This window comes from Prosopis cineraria, unplaced genomic scaffold, assembly GCF_029017545.1.
Source record: "Prosopis cineraria cultivar Desert tree isolate PC_DT_omini unplaced genomic scaffold, ASM2901754v1 PC2, whole genome shotgun sequence".
NCBI lineage: Eukaryota > Viridiplantae > Streptophyta > Magnoliopsida > Fabales > Fabaceae > Prosopis > Prosopis cineraria.
The window spans coordinates 5,731,979-5,750,822 of NW_026555333.1; the positions used below are offsets into that span (position 1 = coordinate 5,731,979).

Here is an 18,844-nt window from a genome sequence, read left to right on the forward strand (position 1 = left end):
AGAAACTGTACGAATATACTCGTAGTAAAGCTATCCCATTACAATAGCATGAAATTACTAATTGGGTAACAACTTCTTATTGGCCATTGACTCGTACATTGGGAACCAAACATTCAAATTTCGCTGCAGAATATAGAAATATTTCTTCCAAATACAATAACAAAAAATAAAAGAGAATTGACCACTTTCCTAATGTATAAAGAGTTCCAATAACAATGTCTAGTAAGTCAGCAATTTGCTTCCTTTAAAAGCTCACAGATGCCGCGTGATACAGATCAAAACTTTCAAAGGTAGCTTCGGTAGGCTGGGCTGTACATACAGCCCTCTGCATATTTGACAAGATCCTTAGGTCGAGGTAGATGAGAAGCCAAACCTATCCACCAAAAAAAAAAAAAAAAAGAAGGGCAAAAGAAAAGAAAGAAAAATAAGTAAAAATGAGGAAGGGGCAAAAACTATAAACGGGCCAGCGTTCTCAGGATTGAACGCACGAAGAACAGACTTACCAAGTTCATATGCCTTGGCTGCAACATTAGCAGCAATGTGGGCTGATATCTTCCTTATGTTAGTGAAAGGAGGGTAAATCAGCCCCTTATCATAGTTTTCCTGAGCCACTTGTGCAGCCAGAGCTTCCGCTGCACCAGAAGATGTAATGTTTAATGATTGATCAATAAAAATAATCCATCATTCTAAACAGCTTCATTCAGATTATATGAAAGCAAATTGCTATATTTCTCATCTTTGTACTTACAGGCTGCCAAGAGCATCTCATCATGCACCCGGATTGCGCCAGAGATGATCAAACCCAAGCCAAAACCAGGAAATATGTATGCATTGTTGGCCTGAATGTCATTGTAAGAAGATGTGAGCCACTTTGGTTAAGGTATCAGGTATGCATGTTGCATGATAAAATACTTTGAAGGTTGCATGATAAAACCTGTCCAGGCACAAAAACTTTTCCTCCATATTCAACTAGGTCGAATGGGCTTCCACTAGCAAAGATTGCTCGACCCTGCAAATTAAAGGTGGATTTTCCGTTTTATCTGATACAATAGCCTTAATCTGCAAAGTAATGTTTAGTGGACTATTGTGCAAAGGAAAAATGGAGGGGCGGTAAAAAGTTACCTTGCTCCATGTATAAGCTTCTTCAGCTGTGCACTCAGATTGTGAAGTTGGGTTGGACAGAGCAAGAATGAGTGGTTTCTAAATGCAAATAAATATTTTTAATCATTAATGCCTCATAATCTTCTCAATTCCCGTAAGTTAACGAAGTTATTACTAGAGGAAAGTGTGAAGAACCTCATTGAAGGATGACATGGCTTCAACCACCTCCTTTGTAAATGTCTTTCCTACTCCAGATGATCCGATCAAAACCGTTGGCTTGATTGCCTGTAGGAGTCAATTGTAAGCATTTTGTATGAAATATGATGGGAAAGAAAAATCTTATATGGTACAGAAACTAAATCCGAGCCACTTTTCTGACCTTGACAGCATCTAGAAGTCCCTTTACAGGTTCATGTTCATGAGCCCAAGGCTTTTTGAAGTGCTGAAGCGATTCCATACGAGACTTAACAATCAGTCCCTGAGAAAGGAGGGGCTCGTTGTGAATGACAGTTATTAGGAGAAGGAAATTAAGTAATAAAGCATGTCAATACCCCTTGATTACCTTGGAATCCACTAGCCAAATTTTCTTACGAGTCTCCTCCAATGGAGATTTTGTCTGGCCAAGAATATCGATGGTCAGAAAGAGTTAACATAAACACTGCTAATCACAGTAAACTTTTCAAGTTAATAATAATACCTTCTTTGAAACCTCGAGAGCTATCAGCTCCGCTATCCCAGTTCCAGCCTTCAACAGCCAAAAGATCGTAAGTGGGAAATAAAACCATCAATTTAGAAATGTGTGTGAGTGTGTACATGTATGGATGACATTTTTTTCCTTTCTTTTTTCCTCTATTACAGAAGGTGTTGAAAATCAATATCCTTTGCTTGCAAGAAACAAAATGGCGTGGAGAAGGAGCTAAGGATATTCAAGGTTTCAAACTTTGGTATACAGGAAAAGTAAGTGCACGCAATGGAGTAGGCATCATTATAGATAAGGAGTGGAAGAAGAACGTTGTAGAAGTTAGCAGAATTGGAGACAGAATTATTTCTTTAAAAATGATAATTGGACGTGAGACTGTTAATATTGTTGGCGCTTATGCGCCGCAAGTCGGGACAAAAGCCAGTCTTAAGGAATTATTTTGGGAGGATCTGGAGGGGTTGATTCGACACATACTACAGAGTGAAAAGATTTTTATTGGAGGAGACTTTAATGGGCATGTCGGGAGGGAAGCTGGTCAGTATGCGAGGGTGCATGGTGATTTTGGTTTTGGAGAGCTAAACAATGAAGGGCAAACTCTTCTTGATTTCTCATTGGCGTATGATTTTAAGATTGCCAACACTTGTTTCAAGAAGAGAGATGAGCATCTCATCACTTACAAAAGTGGAGCCTCAAGGTCGCAGATTGATTTTCTTTTGGTTAGGAACACAGATAGAAAACTTTGTAAAAATTGTAAGGTAATCCCTGGAGATGCTGTAACGACACAACATAGGGTCCTAGTCCTTGATGTGTGTATTATGAGTAAAATCCAAAAACGTCGACAAGTAGTAACACCAAGGATTAGGTGGTGGCAATTAAAAGGTGAGAAGCAAGATATTTTCAAGCGAAATCTTTTGGATAAAGGAATTTGGGATTCTCAGGGAAGTGCTAACATCATATGGGAGGATATGGCTAAAAAGATACGGGAGGTTGCAAAAGTAGTTTTGGGAGAATCGAAAGGTTCTGGTCCGAGAGATAAGGAGTCTTGGTGGTGGAATAATAGTGTACAGGACAAAATCAAGTATAAGAAGAACTGTTTTAAAGCCATATATTTGTGTAACAATGAGGAAAATTGGGAGAGGTACCGTATGGCTAAGAAGGAAACTAAGAGAGCTGTGGGTGAAACTCGTTCCAAAGCTTTTGAAGAATTTTATAAGAACCTTGAGACGAAGGAAGGAGAGCAAAAAATTTATAAGATTGCCAAGAGTAGGGAAAGAAAATCAAGAGATCTAGAACAGATAAGGTGTATTAAGGATGAAGAGGGAAGAATTTTAGTTACAGATGATGAAATTAAAAATAGATGGGAGACTTATTTTTCTAAACTTTTCAATGATGGAGAGGATTCATTTAGTAACTTGGAGGATTTAGTAACTGGTGAAGGAGAACAAAATTTGTCATTCTATCGAAAAATACGTGATAAGGAGGTAAAGGAAGCTCTTAAAAAAATGGCAAATGGTAGAGCTAACGGACCTGATTGTATATCTATCGAAGCGTGGAAATGTTTAGGTGAAGAAGGGGTGAGATGGTTAACTAAGTTATTTAATGTGATTTTACGGTCCAAGAAAATGCCTGATGAGTGGAGGAGAAGTACATTAATTCCTATTTATAAAAATAAAGGAGATATTCAGAATTGTACTAACTATAGAGGGATTAAACTCATGAGTCACACAATGAAATTGTGGAAGAAAGTAATTGAGCACAGGTTGAGATTGGAGACAAGTATTTCTGAGAATCAATTTGGTTTTATGCCAGGTAGATCAACTACAGAGGCGATTTATCTACTAAGGGGATTAATGGAAAAGTATCGTTGTAAAGATAAAGATCTACACATGGTTTTTATTGATTTGGAAAAAGCTTATGACCGTATACCAAGAGAAGTGCTTTGGAAAGCGTTGAAAAAAAAGGGAGTACGGATTGCTTATATTAAAGCCATACAAGATATGTATGAGGGGGTAAAAACTAGTATAAGAACGCCTAGTGATCAAACAAAGGATTTTCCTATAAAGATTGGACTACATCAGGGATCATCTCTGAGTCCTTATTTGTTCAACTTGATTTTAAATGTTTTGACGGAACATATTCAAGAGGAAATCCCGAAATGTATGCTCTTCGCGGATGATATAGTTCTTATAGTAGAGACAAGAGAAGAGGTTAATTGCAAACTTGAGTTATGGAGGAGGACATTGGAGTCGACAGGTTTTCGTCTGAGTAGAAGTAAGACGGAATATTTATATTGTAAATTTGGTAAAGGACTATTCGAAAATAATTTGGAAGTGAAATTGGGAGATCAAATTATACCTCAAGTGGAAAAGTTTAGATATTTGGGAGCCATTATTCAAAATGATGGCGAAATTAGTGGAGATATTTCACATAGAATTCAAGCTGGGTGGTTTAATTGGAGAAAAGCTAAAGGAGTTATTTGTGATCGTAAGGTGCCTAATAAACTTAAAGGAAAGTTTTATCGTACTGCTATCAGACCGGCAATGTTATATAGTAGTGAATGCTGGGCTCTAACGGGACAGCAAGAGCATAAAGTTGGAGTAGTAGAGATGAGAATGTTACGATGGATGTGCGGACATACACGTAAAGATAAAATTCGAAATGAGCACATACGTGAAAAAGTGAGGGTGGCACCTATTGAGGAAAAAATGGTAGAAAATCGGTTGAGATGGTTTGGGCATGTACAAAGAAGACCAAGGGAGGCACCAGTGAGAAGAGTGGAACATATAACTTTGAGTCCAATTAAGAGAGGTAGAGGAAGGCCTAAGAGAACACTCTTGGAAGTTGTTGAACGTGATCTCTTAATTAATAATATTTCTAAAAGCTTAATAAATGATAGAGCACAATGGCGTCTTGCAATCCATGTAGCCGACCCCACCTAGTGGGATAAAGGCTTGTTGTTGTTGTACAGAAGGTGTTGAAATGGTAACATGTAAATAAGGAAGAGGTTTATTAGGCTAACCTCTCCAGCACCTAGGAATAAGAAGGTGTGATCAGCTAGGGTTCCCCCCACTAATTTCAGGGAAGCAAGCAGTCCTGCTAATACCACAGATGCTGTACCCTGAATTAAACCGAAAATCAAAGTCAATCACTCATAAATTTAAAAAGGGGCTGTGCATGAAATCACTAGTTGTCTTTTATGTACCTGTATATCATCATTAAAGACAAGATGAGATGAGTTGTATTTTGCCAGCAGGTTAAAAGCATTATGATTCGCAAAATCTTCGAACTGAAAAAGAACGATAAATGTTGACAAAACAATATAATCAAGCAAAGATTCGTTCAAAAAAAATATAATCAAGCAAAGAAAAGAAACGCCAAATTAACATGTTGGAGCAGATCTGTAACCTGTATCAAGACTTTCTCCCCGTAGTTCTGTTTAACAGCGTGCATGAACTCATCTAGGAGTTCTTCATATTCCTAAACCACAATTAACATATGTCATGTTAATATTTATTCGAATACTTCTTACTCCACATAGGGATAAAAACAATTGAACAGTGCATTGAGAGAGAGAGAGAGAGAGAAGTAGCCAGACCTTCCCCGTTGCCCTCTTTTGCTTAAGCCCAATGTAGAAGTCATCCTTCAGCAACTTCTCATTGTTTGTACCAACATCAATAGTTATTGGTAAGCACTGTAAATTATAGATCCATATTGAGAGTTAGAAGAAAGTTTCAAACGAGGGAAACAGGAAACAATCTCATATGCTAGTAGTCCATACTGCTGAAGGGCGAACACCTCCTAATGCTGTATAGAGAGAGAGTTTCCCAACAGGAATGCCCATGCCCTATCAGAAAAGTTAAAACAATTATGTCAGCTGAGAAAAGATTCTGAAAATTAGACAGAAATACGAACAAGATCAATAGATACCTGGCAACCAAGATCTCCAAGTCCCAAAATACGCTCACCATCAGTCACAACAATAACTTGAATGTTCTTTTCTCCCCAATTTTTCAATACTTCAGCAATCTTGCCTCTGAAGAACTCAATCACTCAGTATTTTCTGAAATTATAAGCAGGGAGGAAACAAAGAAAGAAAGAGGAGTAGCGTGAAAAAGCATACTTCTCCTTTAAACTGATATAGAGACCCTGAGGACGCCTAAAAATGCTTCCATATTTCTGGCAGGCTTCTCCAACCGTAGGAGTGTAAACAATAGGGAGCAGTTCCTCAACATTGTCGATCAAAAGCTTGTAAAACAGCCTTTCATTTCTCTCCTGTTAGAATAGAAATAGTGAGAGAAGGTGATAAATTTGATCCTACCATGCACCAACCAAATAAAACTTGTTAGGTGGAAAAATGGCCATAAGAGCAAGAAGCCAGCTAGCACCTGAAGATCCATCAAGGCCATGTATCTATGCAGAGGAACATCATACTGGCTAAGATTATGCATCAACCTCTTCTCCTGTTTAACAATATTAATAACAAGGGTAATTAGCCAGAAGGAAAATGTAAATAATAGCGCAAGAGCCGAGACCAAGAGAAAAATTCATGTAAACTTGGCAACGTAAGTAACCTGAAGCTCTTGAGAGAGGATAGCTGGAGGCAAAAGGCCACGCAGGTAATGAGCATCTCTTTCTTTCTCAGTGAAGGCAAGTCCTTTGTTGTAGCGTGGCTCACGCAGCAAGGCGCATCCACTGTAACACGAAACATACTTTATTAGCACTTATTTTATATTTTTTGATTCCTTCGGTCTCTCTTTTGTTTTTTATCTACCTAGCCTAGATCCCAAAAGTGAAAACAACGGAATTCATCGAAACTTGGATTGGAAGAAAAACGAGTTGATTTTTTTACATTCTCAAACGAAGTAGACGAGATCAAAATCAAGTCTAGCCAAAACTTAAATTCCCGACAAAAAATAAGATCATGTAAGAGGTGAAAGCACAGACCCAAAAACGGAGATCAAAGACTAAAATATTAGTAGAATCGACAGAAACGGATGCAGCATTCTTGTCTCTTTTTGAACATGCCATCATCCTTCTTCATAGCTTAGAAAATAAAATATAAAAACGAAACTCATGGCCTGCTGCCGCCTCACCTGGCCACAGAAGAAGTCCAGGGAGTGATAGGCTGATCCTCCGTGGCACTATCCTCGCCGTACAAGTCCCGAACACCAACACCGTGTCCGTGACCTTCCAGGCCATCCACTGAAACGCCCCCGTTTCTCGTCTCCTTCAAAGTGCTCGACATTAATGCCACGAATTTTCTCCCGTCTCTCCCGCACAAAACCTGTTTCTGCAATAACAAGTACTTCACAGTGAGACTTGCTAAACTGAACTGTAATGCAAAAACCACTCGCACACAAATACCAAAATGTGGAAAATTCTCAGACGGAATAGTGGTATACAGCTTCAAAAACAAAGGATTGTTCACCTCCTTCAGGCGTTGCACAAAACAAAGCTTATGAAAAACGAATAAGCAGGGATGGTTTGGCAAAGCAGACCACAAACTTATATATATATATATATATATATATATATAGATTTCAACGTCAAAACGGTTAGAACGTGGACTGGCAGTGGCACGTGGAGCATTTGGTCTAACCAAATCGAAGCAGGAATTATTGTTGGTAGGATGAAATGAATGATTCACCCTCTTCGAAAGCTCTAGTTTTTTTTTTTTTTTTGGTTGAAGTTGGAAAGATGTGGATAAAAAAAATGGTGGGTATTACCAGAACAGTGCCTTTGCGACTGTTCAGCGACATCATAGTGGAGGGACGCGGAAGGCGTGTAGATTTTCCGCGTCTTGTGAAAGTCAATCTTGCACAGCTAATCGGGTTCCCTTCCGAGCCAAGATGAGAAACGAGAAATCAAATAATGGGAAGAAGACTTGACATTCTGGAAAGCTGTACTATTCTTACCTATACTTTGCCCGTATATTGAAATTTTTTGTTACTATCATTTTTTTTTGTGAATAAATAAATAAATATATATATATATATAATTGTCGAGGCATAATGCCAAAATATACTCTTGAAATTAAAATTTTAAAATCCGTGAACTTGCTTTTTCTTTTTTAAATTGCTGGTGTGATGAAGCAGCCAATCGTGATCCGTGGCCATGGGAAGATTATATCCTCTTCAGGCCGCGAACATGCGCACGTCTGTGGTCAGAAATAGGCGTTAAATGACGCTTCTTTGCCTTTTTTTTTTTTTTTAAATAAATTTTTACCTTCATTCTATGAGTTTGATTCATGGTTACACATTTTGATCAGCAAGGTAATTTCATCTAAGGACCACAGATATGATTTAATTACTAGAAAATCCCAAAAAAATTAAAATTTTAATTCAATTCAAAAAGATTGAAGTGGAAATAATTTTAATAATAAAAAGATTTAACATTTGAGTTATAAATTACATCAATTTATCAGACAATCAGTAATATTAATTATTAAATTATTAATTTTATTTATTAATTTACTAACATAAGTTGCAAACAGACATAAGTTACAATTTATGTCTATTTCCAACTTACAAAAGATCTAAAATTTGAGTTGTAAATTACATCAATTTATCAGACAATTAGTAACATTAATTGTTAACATATGTTTGTTTACAACTTATGTTAATAAATTAACAAGTAAAGTGAGTAATTTAACAATTAATATTGCTGTTTGTAATTGAACAATTAACATTTAAATCTTGTGTAATTATTGATAGATTAATTCATGTAATTTACAACTTATATTTGTAATTAATAAATAAAATAAAAAAATTAATAACTAATTATTCTGTATTTTGGATAAAATTAATAAGTAAATGGTACTTTAGTCTTTTCACCATTGAAATTATTTCCCTTCAGTCCTCCTGTACTAAACTGAAATTTTAAATTTTTTTGAGACTCATTAATAATTAAGTCATAATCATGATGTTTAGTTGAAATTCTCCCTTGATCAACCACTACTTTTTTCCAAGAATTGTTGGATGATGAAAAGTTGTTGAGTTAGCTCCAACTTATTTTGTTCTCTCTGTTTGAGTAATGTATTATCTTTTTATTAAAAGAAAATCCTGGTTACACACACATGTAGAATATGCGCTGGCACAAGTCAATAGGAAATTGCTAATTTCATAAATGAGTTTGACAAGAAGAACAATGTTTGGATGACCATAAGCAGTAATGTAGCCACATTTAACCCAGGGGCAGATGTACCCCTCAACTGGGAGCAATCAATATGTGTGATGAGGGAAAGAGGGTTTAAACACTGAAAGCCATGCCACATAGGAAAAAAAATCTGAAATTTTGCACCTCACATGATTTGTCTGCTACATTATGTTTGACAAAAAAAGTCACTTAACTTGCAATAATCACATCATTTATATTCAGTTTACAAAAGTATTATTTATTTTATATTAAAAATATAAATACTTCTTTTTTTTAATATTTTGCACACCTTACACTTATCATTTGAAAGCCACCTAATCTTGATTTATTTCTAAATATACTTTATTTAAATAGGCTTTTCATATATACTATATATGTCTGTGTTTTAAATCTCATAACCTAATAAACTTTAAGCGTAAATTGTAAACTCCCTAACTTGAATATGCCATTATTTATTTTTATTTTACATATATCAAATAAGAAATCTTCACAACAATTTTTTAAATTATTTTTTACCTCATATTCAATGTTTTTTAAAACATGAAATCACAACTACAAGATATAAAATAAAATAATTAATTATTAAAATTTATTTTTAAATTATACTGCACCTCCTAAGTTAGAGTCCTAGCTCTACCATTGACCATAACTATTTTTACTATAACCAACACTCGTCGATAGCTATTAGTATAACACACCAAATTTTTTTTTTATATAATTTAACTCAACCATAGTTGGGTTACAGCCACCCAACACATTTTTATATCAATAATTTCAATATAAAATATTTTATAATTGGCTTCAACTCACACACTATAACATTTCAGATAAATTTTTACCTCCCACATGCTATTAGGCTAAATCACATTTGTCCATCCTTATACTCCTAACAAGTAAACTAAATCATATTGTCCATCCTTATACTCCCAACAAGTAAAATAAGCAATTTAATCAATTTTCAACACAAGCCAGTTATCTGGCCTTATAATTATGCCAATTTAATCAATCCAAAATAAACCAAATATTAAAATTACAGTCATCCAAATTGTACTAAAAATAGAAATAGTTTGAAAGGCATGATTACATTTATATATTCATATAATTGATAATAAATAAAAAGCCCTAGTATTAGCAATATAACACATTATAAATCATAAATTAAATACCCAAAAGAGATGGTGAATCTATACCACTAAGCCTCTGGGACTCCTCCACGTGTAACTCGTGGCTCTTCTCCTGAAAATTGTTAACTACATAATGAGACTCAAAAGTCCCAGTAACCAAAGTCAATTTATGATAGTGTATACAAACAGTTAAGTGTGTGCTTACTAAGTGAGAATTAAAATTAATATAATTCCAACAAATATAAGAAATATTACAATACACACAAACAACCATCCTTATATCCCTCCATTAACCTCGAGTCGTAGCCCTCACTCGATGCTAAATTATCCGGCCAAAGGTAGATTAACCCGAGCCCTTGCAAGCCACCTATTGAGCTCCAATAGGGGCGTACCACGTGGCACATAAATACAACAACAATAGCAAGTCTCCCAACACCTCCCACAATAATTAAACAAATTCATAATAATATTACATAATTTTATAATATTATAAAATTCATAATTTTCTCAATAATCACCCAATTAATATGGAGTAACACAAATCACAAATTAAAAGCATGATTACCTTATGGCTTTTTTAATAAATTATTCCTTAAAATTTTTCTCTCACCACAATCTTCACCAGTAATACAATCTACAAATAACATATTATTTATAAATATTAGTTTCAATTTTTGAAACTAATAAAATAATTCCAATAATAGAATTAAAAATATAACATAATTTATAATCTCAATCTTAATACAAATTTAAAGTTAATACTATTAAGTAAAATTTTTAACTCCTCTTTTAATTATCAATAAACATTAATAATCTAAAAAAATTAGCTTCTAAACTAATTTCTATTATCAAAATTTTCTTTTTATTTCATAAATTCGTACCTAAAATACCCAAAAATTAAAAATTGAGTCTCTAGCTTAGAATCATAATCCTATAACCATAATAATTCATTTTTCATCCCAAATAATCATCTAAACCTCAATAAATCAACATATATTTTCAGATCTAGTTTAGAATTTGATCCATAAGCCATAAATTCAAAAATCATCAACAAATTTATACTTTAGAACATTTATTATACTACTGACAACCTCAAAAACTATATTTATTTAACATAAATTCATCCCTCTTCCAGATCTTAAATTTTCTACCACTACAAACTCAGAAACTAAAGAAGAAGGATGACTAAGAAAAATTTTTAGAACACTTATTTAGTCTTGAAAAGCTTAAAATTACACTCTAAATATTCTATTAAAAACTCTTACCTTAAAACCCAACACCGGTGAAATTGCGCACCGTCGCCCCCTCTATTCGCGCATGAAGAGAAATGAAAAAGGAAGGAGAAATGAAGAAACGAAGAAGAAGGGATGGGTTTTTTAAAAAAAATACTGTGGGTCCCACATTTTTTTTAATTATTTCCTCTCTCTTCTTTTTTTTATTATTATTATATAAATATAATCATTGCACCGGGGAAGAGCACCGAAAGCCGTTTTGTTCTCTTCTTTCTTTCCTTCTTTCTCATACCTTTTTTTTATTATAATAATAATAATAATAATATTTTAATAATAATAATATTTTTTTATTATTTTTTTTTAATTTAGAATTATATCCTAAGTTAGATTTAATAATTATCTCCTACTAATTTGCTTACCTCTAAATATTTTTTAAAAATTTTTATTTACCAAAAATTAACTATTAAAATTTAAATTGGGATGTTACAATTAGCTTTCTTGATGATTAATAAACAAGTTGTTTGGAAGGGGATCATATTTTCCCAAAATAACCGAAGAAGATGAAACGGAATGTGACAAGTAGTTATACTGCAATAACATTGAGAAATAAATTTGTTGAGAAAAATTTTAATGCTGAGTCGCTTACCTTTAATACTTTGTTTTCCATTTCTTGAACGTGAAAAGGAGTGCTCTAAGTTGGGATTTAATTTTCAGCCACCTTTCATGGAATATCTCTTTTAGACCTGACATGCCTTTAAAACACCACTTATAGTAGTTGATGCTAGTTGAACCAATACCGAAAATTACGCAAGTCATAGATCTATTACAGCATAATCGTCAAGACTAGAATTGAGAACTTCTTCAATAGTTGTTTTCCCTTAAACGTCAACTAGCCATTTTTAGCACCTTGCTTTCACTATTGGAGTTTAAGGATAGAATCACATGGGGAAGACAATATAATGGATCTCAAAGTGTAAAAGAAGGTTATGCTCTAGTGATTGGAGTCATTGAAGAGGAGAAGCTAACACAAATTTGGAAAGCTTTGTGGAGCCTTAAGGTGCCTTACAAAATCATTCTCAAGATTTGAAGGCTTTTAAGAGGTGCTCTCTTGGTAGTTGATATTTTAAGAGATCATCACTTACCAGTCAACTTCGTTTGTGCATTATGCAAGAAGTCAAACGAAGATGTGACCCATCTTTTCCTATCTTGCCCTTTTGCATGAACCATGTAGTTTAGGTCGCCCTTGGGGTATGTATGGGCATCATTATTGCAAGACATGCATATGCAATAATTTTAATAATTGTTCCCTCCAAAAGCTCAACGGTAATGTCACAAATAAGGTCATAATTTTATTTTTCTCATTGCCACAAGCCTTTTTTTATTTTTGATAAAACCTCTCATGCTATTTGGCTTTGTTTTTGGGTCTTAATCTACTAAGGGTGGACAGCCTAACAAACATAATTTTGAGCCTTTTTAAATATAAGAAAGTTAATTAATGTGGACACCAAGTGTGTGAAGAACCTCGTGATCAGAATAACTTGGGTTGAGTTTATTGATTTTTCAAACAACAAATTAATGCCTAATAGATGGCAATTGTTTTGAGATCAAAACGTGACGAAAGTAACCAAACGCAAAATTGTTGATGCCATAATTCTAATGGCCTTGGAAGGTTCCTACATCATAGAGATAGCAAGACCTATTATTTTCAAACAAAGCGCTTGCATATCTATCATATGGTTCTTTCATAATTTATTGTGGCAAATGATCTGCTCTTTTGGGTTATTCATCAATACACAAGGATTTTTTTTACTCTCTAATGGAGGAAAGTTAAGAAGGGTGTTGGCTATAAGGCAAGATTCTTGCATTCTCAGTAGCCACATTGATAGGCTCTTTTCTTATTTTTCTTCTTGTAATGGCTTTTACTTAAACCCAATGATGCATGTAACTCTAGACTTAGGCGGATGTGCATGATGGATATAATATGAATGCATTGGGCATGTAAAAATGATTCAAATAAGCTAATAAATGTGTATAAACCATAAATACTATCAACATGCTCTTGCCTGTCATGCAGTGTTTGGTTAGAGGTTTTTAAGGAAAGGAGAGGTGATGAGAGTTTCTTTTGTCCTCTTGTTTGATTAGTATTTTTTTAAGTATAAGAAATAAACTCTATTGAGTGTATAGAATACCTCCCTCCCCTAAGATATTGAGAGTAACAGATAGGCATCCTTTAATTAAATTGCTATATGTATAAGGGTTAAGTTTTGAATCCCTAATTAATTGTTTAATTGATAAAAGTCTTTATCACTCAAGCTAACTTTAATTGATTGTTTTGTTAGCATCTAATTGAAATAATGTAAGTTCCTTAATTGGTTTAAAAATTGGAGGAGAAACTCTCCTCACTTTCCTTATTTGGCTTACTAATTAAATTATCTGCTGTTAATATTTAAAAAATTATGCCTTACATTGTTTCCTCACATGATAAAATAATTTCTATAACCTAAGAAAATTCAATATTTAATTTTTTTTGCTATATAAAATTTTAATATTTTTTCACCAAACACATTGATTAATTAAAATGGATTCATTTGGTCGTTAGAAATGAACGAATGAAATAAATTAAATTCTCTAATCTTTAATAGCACTCATGATAAAACTTAATAACACATACTATAAATGTGAGAATACACTCTTCATAAGCCTTATAAATCATGACTCTAAATTTTATGAATTAAATTACACTCTCCTCTCTTGAACATTGTTAATTTTTCTTCTTTCCATATCTTGACAATTATATTTTTATCTTTATTTCTTTAACATATTCTATTGGATAGCCCATATATATGCTACTCTCTCCTCTTCTTCCGCTGCCCCACTAAACCAAACACCTCTTAGAAGATTCGGGTTTTTAGACAACCTTGATTAGCCTGTGCTGTAGTTTTTAATTTGAAACTCAGTAACCTGATCACCCCTTGTCTGGTTTCAAAAAGGAAAAGGAGAAAAAGATAGAAAAATAGAAAATTAAAGAATGGGTGCAACTTTGGCATGCTACAAGTAAAACAACATCGTCATTTTTCAATATTTTCATTCTCAGCTTGTTCTTTATACCCAACAGTTATTATTATTATTATTTTAAAATCATGCTACCTTACCTTTTCACAGTTGCTTGTGATGATCCTTAGCCACGACTCATTTGAAATTTATCATCTCTAGTCTCTACCCTGGCACCGTGATCTAGCTTCTTATATCAAGCACAGCTGCGAAAGCCTCTTCATATTAAATTAAAATCCAACCGATTACAAATGTATAGTACAGAAGTGTCTTTTGCTCTCTCCAGCTCTTTATAATAAATTTAGGGATTGCCATAATTCGCCAATATGGAAAGTTGGTTTCATTGCTATCTATATTTTTGCTCGTCGCATTAATACTTTCAGCATTGCTTTTTTTTTTTTGACAGTACAAAAGCAAGCATTGGCTTGTTACTTTTAGCATTGTTGGTAGACCTGATAATTTGGGCTAAGCCCAATGAATCATCATAAACTCTCTTGAAAAATTAAGAACCAAGCCCAAAATAAATAATAGATTTTAATGTTCGGGTCAAATTTGATAGGGTTCGAGCTTGGCCCAAATACTCGAATAAAAAATATTTTTAATAACATATGAAATATAATAAATATTAATTAACCTTTAAAATTTTATATTATTTTATACTACAATATCATATATTTAAGTGCATTACTATAGTTTTTTTAAATTATATTTTAATATTTTTATTTTTTTTAATCAATGAAATATCTCAAAATAATATTTAAAATATATTTTAATATTTATTTTTATATTTTAACACACCACTTATTTTTTTAAAAAAAATTTGAATCCTATACATAGTTTGAGCATTGAATTTTTTTTATAAAACAAGATAATTAATTTTAAAATAAAAATTAAATAAAAATAATTTTAAAAATAAAATTCAAGCATATACAAATTCTTGACTCTACTACTAGATAAACATAATAAAAAGAACAATATACTTGGATAATTATTTAGTTGTCATCCATACTAGACTTAATTAAAAACTAAGAATAAATTATAGTAAATATCCTTATATGCAAGGATTAAATAATATAAAAAGTTTAAAAAATAATATTTTACTCATAGCTAAATGATTTTATTTTATATAATATAATAATGATTTTTTTCTCATATTCTCCAAAACAAAAAATATAACTTATTTAAAAGTTATTGAAAATTTTGAATTAATCAGAGTAATAATTTTAAATTAATAGTCTAATCGTAATTAAATTGAGATCTACTTGATTATAATTAAAATATAAAAAATATTTATATATGATCATGATAAGATCGATATTTAAATAATTAAAATATTAATTTACAAGTAAATAAAATATTTATGAATAAATTATACATAATATAACAAATCAGCAATAAAGTTATTTAAATATAAAGTTGATGAGTTATTATTTTTTTTATTTTTTAAAGTTAAAATAATATAAATAAAAATAATTTAAAAATAAAATTTAGACATATACAAATTCTTGACTCTACTATTAGATAAATATAATAAATAAAATAATATACTTTGATAATTATTTAGTTATCATCTATGGCAGACTTAGTTAAAAAATAAGAATAAATTATTGTAAATATCCCTTACATGTAAGGGTTAAACAATATGAAAAGTTAAAAAAATAATATTTTACTCATAATTAAATAATTTTATTTTATATAATATAATAATGAATTTTTTTTCATATTTTTAAAAATAAAAAATACAGCTTACTCAAAAGTTATTGAAAATTTTGAACTAATTGTGATAATAATTTTAAGTTAGTAGTCTAATTGTGATTGAATTGAGGTCAATTTAAACATAATTAAAATATATAAAATATTTATATATGATCATAATAAGATTAACATTTAAATAATTAAAACATTAATTTATAAGTAAATAAAATATTCATAAGTAAATTACACATAATATAACAAAGCAATAATAGAGTTATTTAAGTATAAAGTTGATGAGTTATTATTTTTTATTTTATTATTTTAAATTTAAAATAATATTTTATGTTCAACAGTTAGTAAAAAATTAAAATTAATTTAAAAAATAAGGAAAAAATTATTCTTCAAAAGTTATGGGTATTTAGACTAATTTAAATAAGTTCAAAGATGTTAGAGTTAGATTTAATTATATAAACTTTGTTTTATAGAGTAAGATGCTTTAATTTTAATTTGAATAAATTTGACTTGTTGAAATTATTGGTTTTAATTTTTGCACGGAACACGTGAACCAAAAAAAAAAATTAACAGTTAAAAACACGCTACGTACTTCTATGACTCAATCGTTGTTGCAGATCCAATTGAGGAGGCTCAATCCCAGAGATCTACAAAACCCAGTCTTATAATCTAGCCCAGTTAAAAGCCCATTAAGTAAAACCCACAAGACTATCAAAATTAAGGGAACAAAAGAAACACGCAACCTTCCCTTTCAACGTCTCTGGCAAGCGGCGGCCAAAAACCAAAAACAAAAACGAACAAACAAACAAAGTTTTGCCATGATTCAGAACGGTGCTCAGCATCAGCACCAAAACACTGCCGCTGCAGTGTTAACTTTTTTCTTTTTCTTTCACCTTTTAAAAGTTATTATCATAATAATAAATTAACATTATAAAATTATTATTTTAATATTAAATAAATAAATAAATTTAAGTTATTAAAATTTGAATGGAACAGTTTTTATATAAATTTGAACAATTCAGTACTGTATTAAAAATTAAAACCATAGCTATTTTTTTATTTTATTGATTTTACATAATTGTTCATCTATGAGAAGCAATATTCTTAAAACTAGGTCGAGTATTAAATACAGGCACTTCTTTTAATAGAAATTCAAATATTAATTTGTTACATTGTAAAAAACTAGCTCATTTTACTAAATTTAACTTTTATTTTAAACCCTTCAAGTCATTCTTTCAGTACAGTTATGAACTATTCAGACCAAAATTTATATCTGAAAGTCAAATTTTAACATGTTAGTATTTATTTATTAATTAATTATAATTTTGTAATATTTATTTGCTATTATACTAATAACTTTGTGGTTTAAAAAATAAAAAAGAGCACCATGGATGAGAGCCGGAACTGAATCCGATTCAGCTGCCCCTCCCTACTATTCAAGTTGTGGAAAGAGATTCAAGTCCGGTTAATTATTAAAAGGAAATGAAATGGAATAAAATATTTTGATAAAAAATAAAACAGAGTAAAATTAATTTAAATATTGACGTAGAAGTGGTAATGATAGAAAGAAAATAATCATGTCACTGGTGACAGTTAGGTATAGAAATTGATGATCTTACCCATGTTAATTCCTCTTTTCTTTTCTTTTCTTTTAATACGAAGACGAAACCAAACTACTTATCCACCATCAGCAGTTGTTCGGCAATTTCTATCGTGCTGTAGCGCAGGAACCAACCCATGAGGGGCAAACTCGAAGAGATAGAAAACAGGCAGAGCGAAAGCCTCTGAAATGGTTCCATGATCAGATTCTTCTTATCCATGCTTTTTCTCATCTTACCTTTCTATCATCCCTGATCTTTATCATTTTTATTTTAATTTATTTTATTCTCTGTTGACTCATTAAGTTCCACTTCATTTTTTCCAACAACCAACCAGGCATTTAGTTCAGACCCACAAACATATATTTATCATCATTTTTATAATCTAATTATTGTGATATATAAATATAGAAATAACAGAACATAAATACCAAACTTAAATTGCCAATTTATTGATTTAATTGATATATAACAAGTAGACGAAGTCCATTATCACCGATTAACCATTACGTTCGTGATTGACGTCTAACATCAACTGATTACTGGTGAGAAAGTTGAATTAATCATCTTGTAATGATTTCATGCAAAACAGTTAAAAATAGTACGATTATATATGTATATATATATATATATATATATAAAGCCAGCACAACAGCGCCGCGAAGCTTTCCCTTCTCATAATTGAGCAATTGATGCTATGGACCCGATAATTTTGCTTTCATCGTTAGCTTCGATGGGAGGGAGACGGACGATGACCACTTGACTATACTGCCCCCGCAGCCATCCTTACTCATCAGTCACTGATCTTCCTCCTCTTCTTCATGCTTTTGCTTCTAAACGGCTACATTATAATATGAAGCATCGCCTTTTTTCTTTTTTTCCCCGTTCTGTTAATTTTACCAAACGGGAATTAAAGGAATTCCACATCTCATTATTTAAATGAAAATTCTTTTAAAAACTGTCAGAGCAAGAAGGAAAGCTAACATTAGAAGCAGAGAACACACCAGGGGCTCTTGAAAAATGATTAGAATTGAATTTTTGTCCCGTGTTTTGGTCCCTTCTTGTTAGGAATCAGGACGCAATTGAGAGAAGATTGAGATGTCTCAGTAAAACAAACATGAAAAAAAAACCTAAATAATGACATTTATTAAAATATTAAATCACATGATTTGTTTA

At 31.9% G+C, this 18,844-nt stretch overlaps 1 protein-coding gene across 4 annotated transcripts; it reads right to left on the reverse strand.

Annotated features, from left to right (window-relative positions):
* Positions 1–49: 49 nt before the first annotated feature.
* Positions 50–7,687, reverse strand: LOC129303551 (NADP-dependent malic enzyme-like). Of its 4 annotated transcripts, none has more exons than XM_054942926.1 (20): positions 7,528–7,687; positions 6,895–7,091; positions 6,373–6,493; positions 6,187–6,261; positions 5,922–6,073; positions 5,729–5,834; positions 5,580–5,645; positions 5,397–5,492; positions 5,207–5,278; positions 5,004–5,087; positions 4,821–4,919; positions 1,799–1,846; positions 1,664–1,717; positions 1,481–1,579; positions 1,297–1,386; positions 1,123–1,200; positions 935–1,009; positions 749–839; positions 504–632; positions 50–373 (listed from the first exon to the last, which is right to left on the reverse strand). In XM_054942926.1, the coding sequence occupies exons 1-20, from the start codon at positions 7,561–7,563 to the stop codon at positions 285–287; spliced, it is 1,857 nt and encodes a 618-aa protein (XP_054798901.1). In that variant the 5' UTR covers positions 7,564–7,687; the 3' UTR covers positions 50–284. The 4 variants fall into 4 exon arrangements, with proteins under 4 accessions (XP_054798901.1, XP_054798903.1, XP_054798904.1 ...); XM_054942928.1 differs by lacking the exon at positions 7,528–7,687 and adding an exon at positions 7,230–7,453; XM_054942929.1 differs by lacking the exon at positions 7,528–7,687 and adding an exon at positions 7,204–7,453.
* Positions 7,688–18,844: the final 11,157 nt, after the last annotated feature.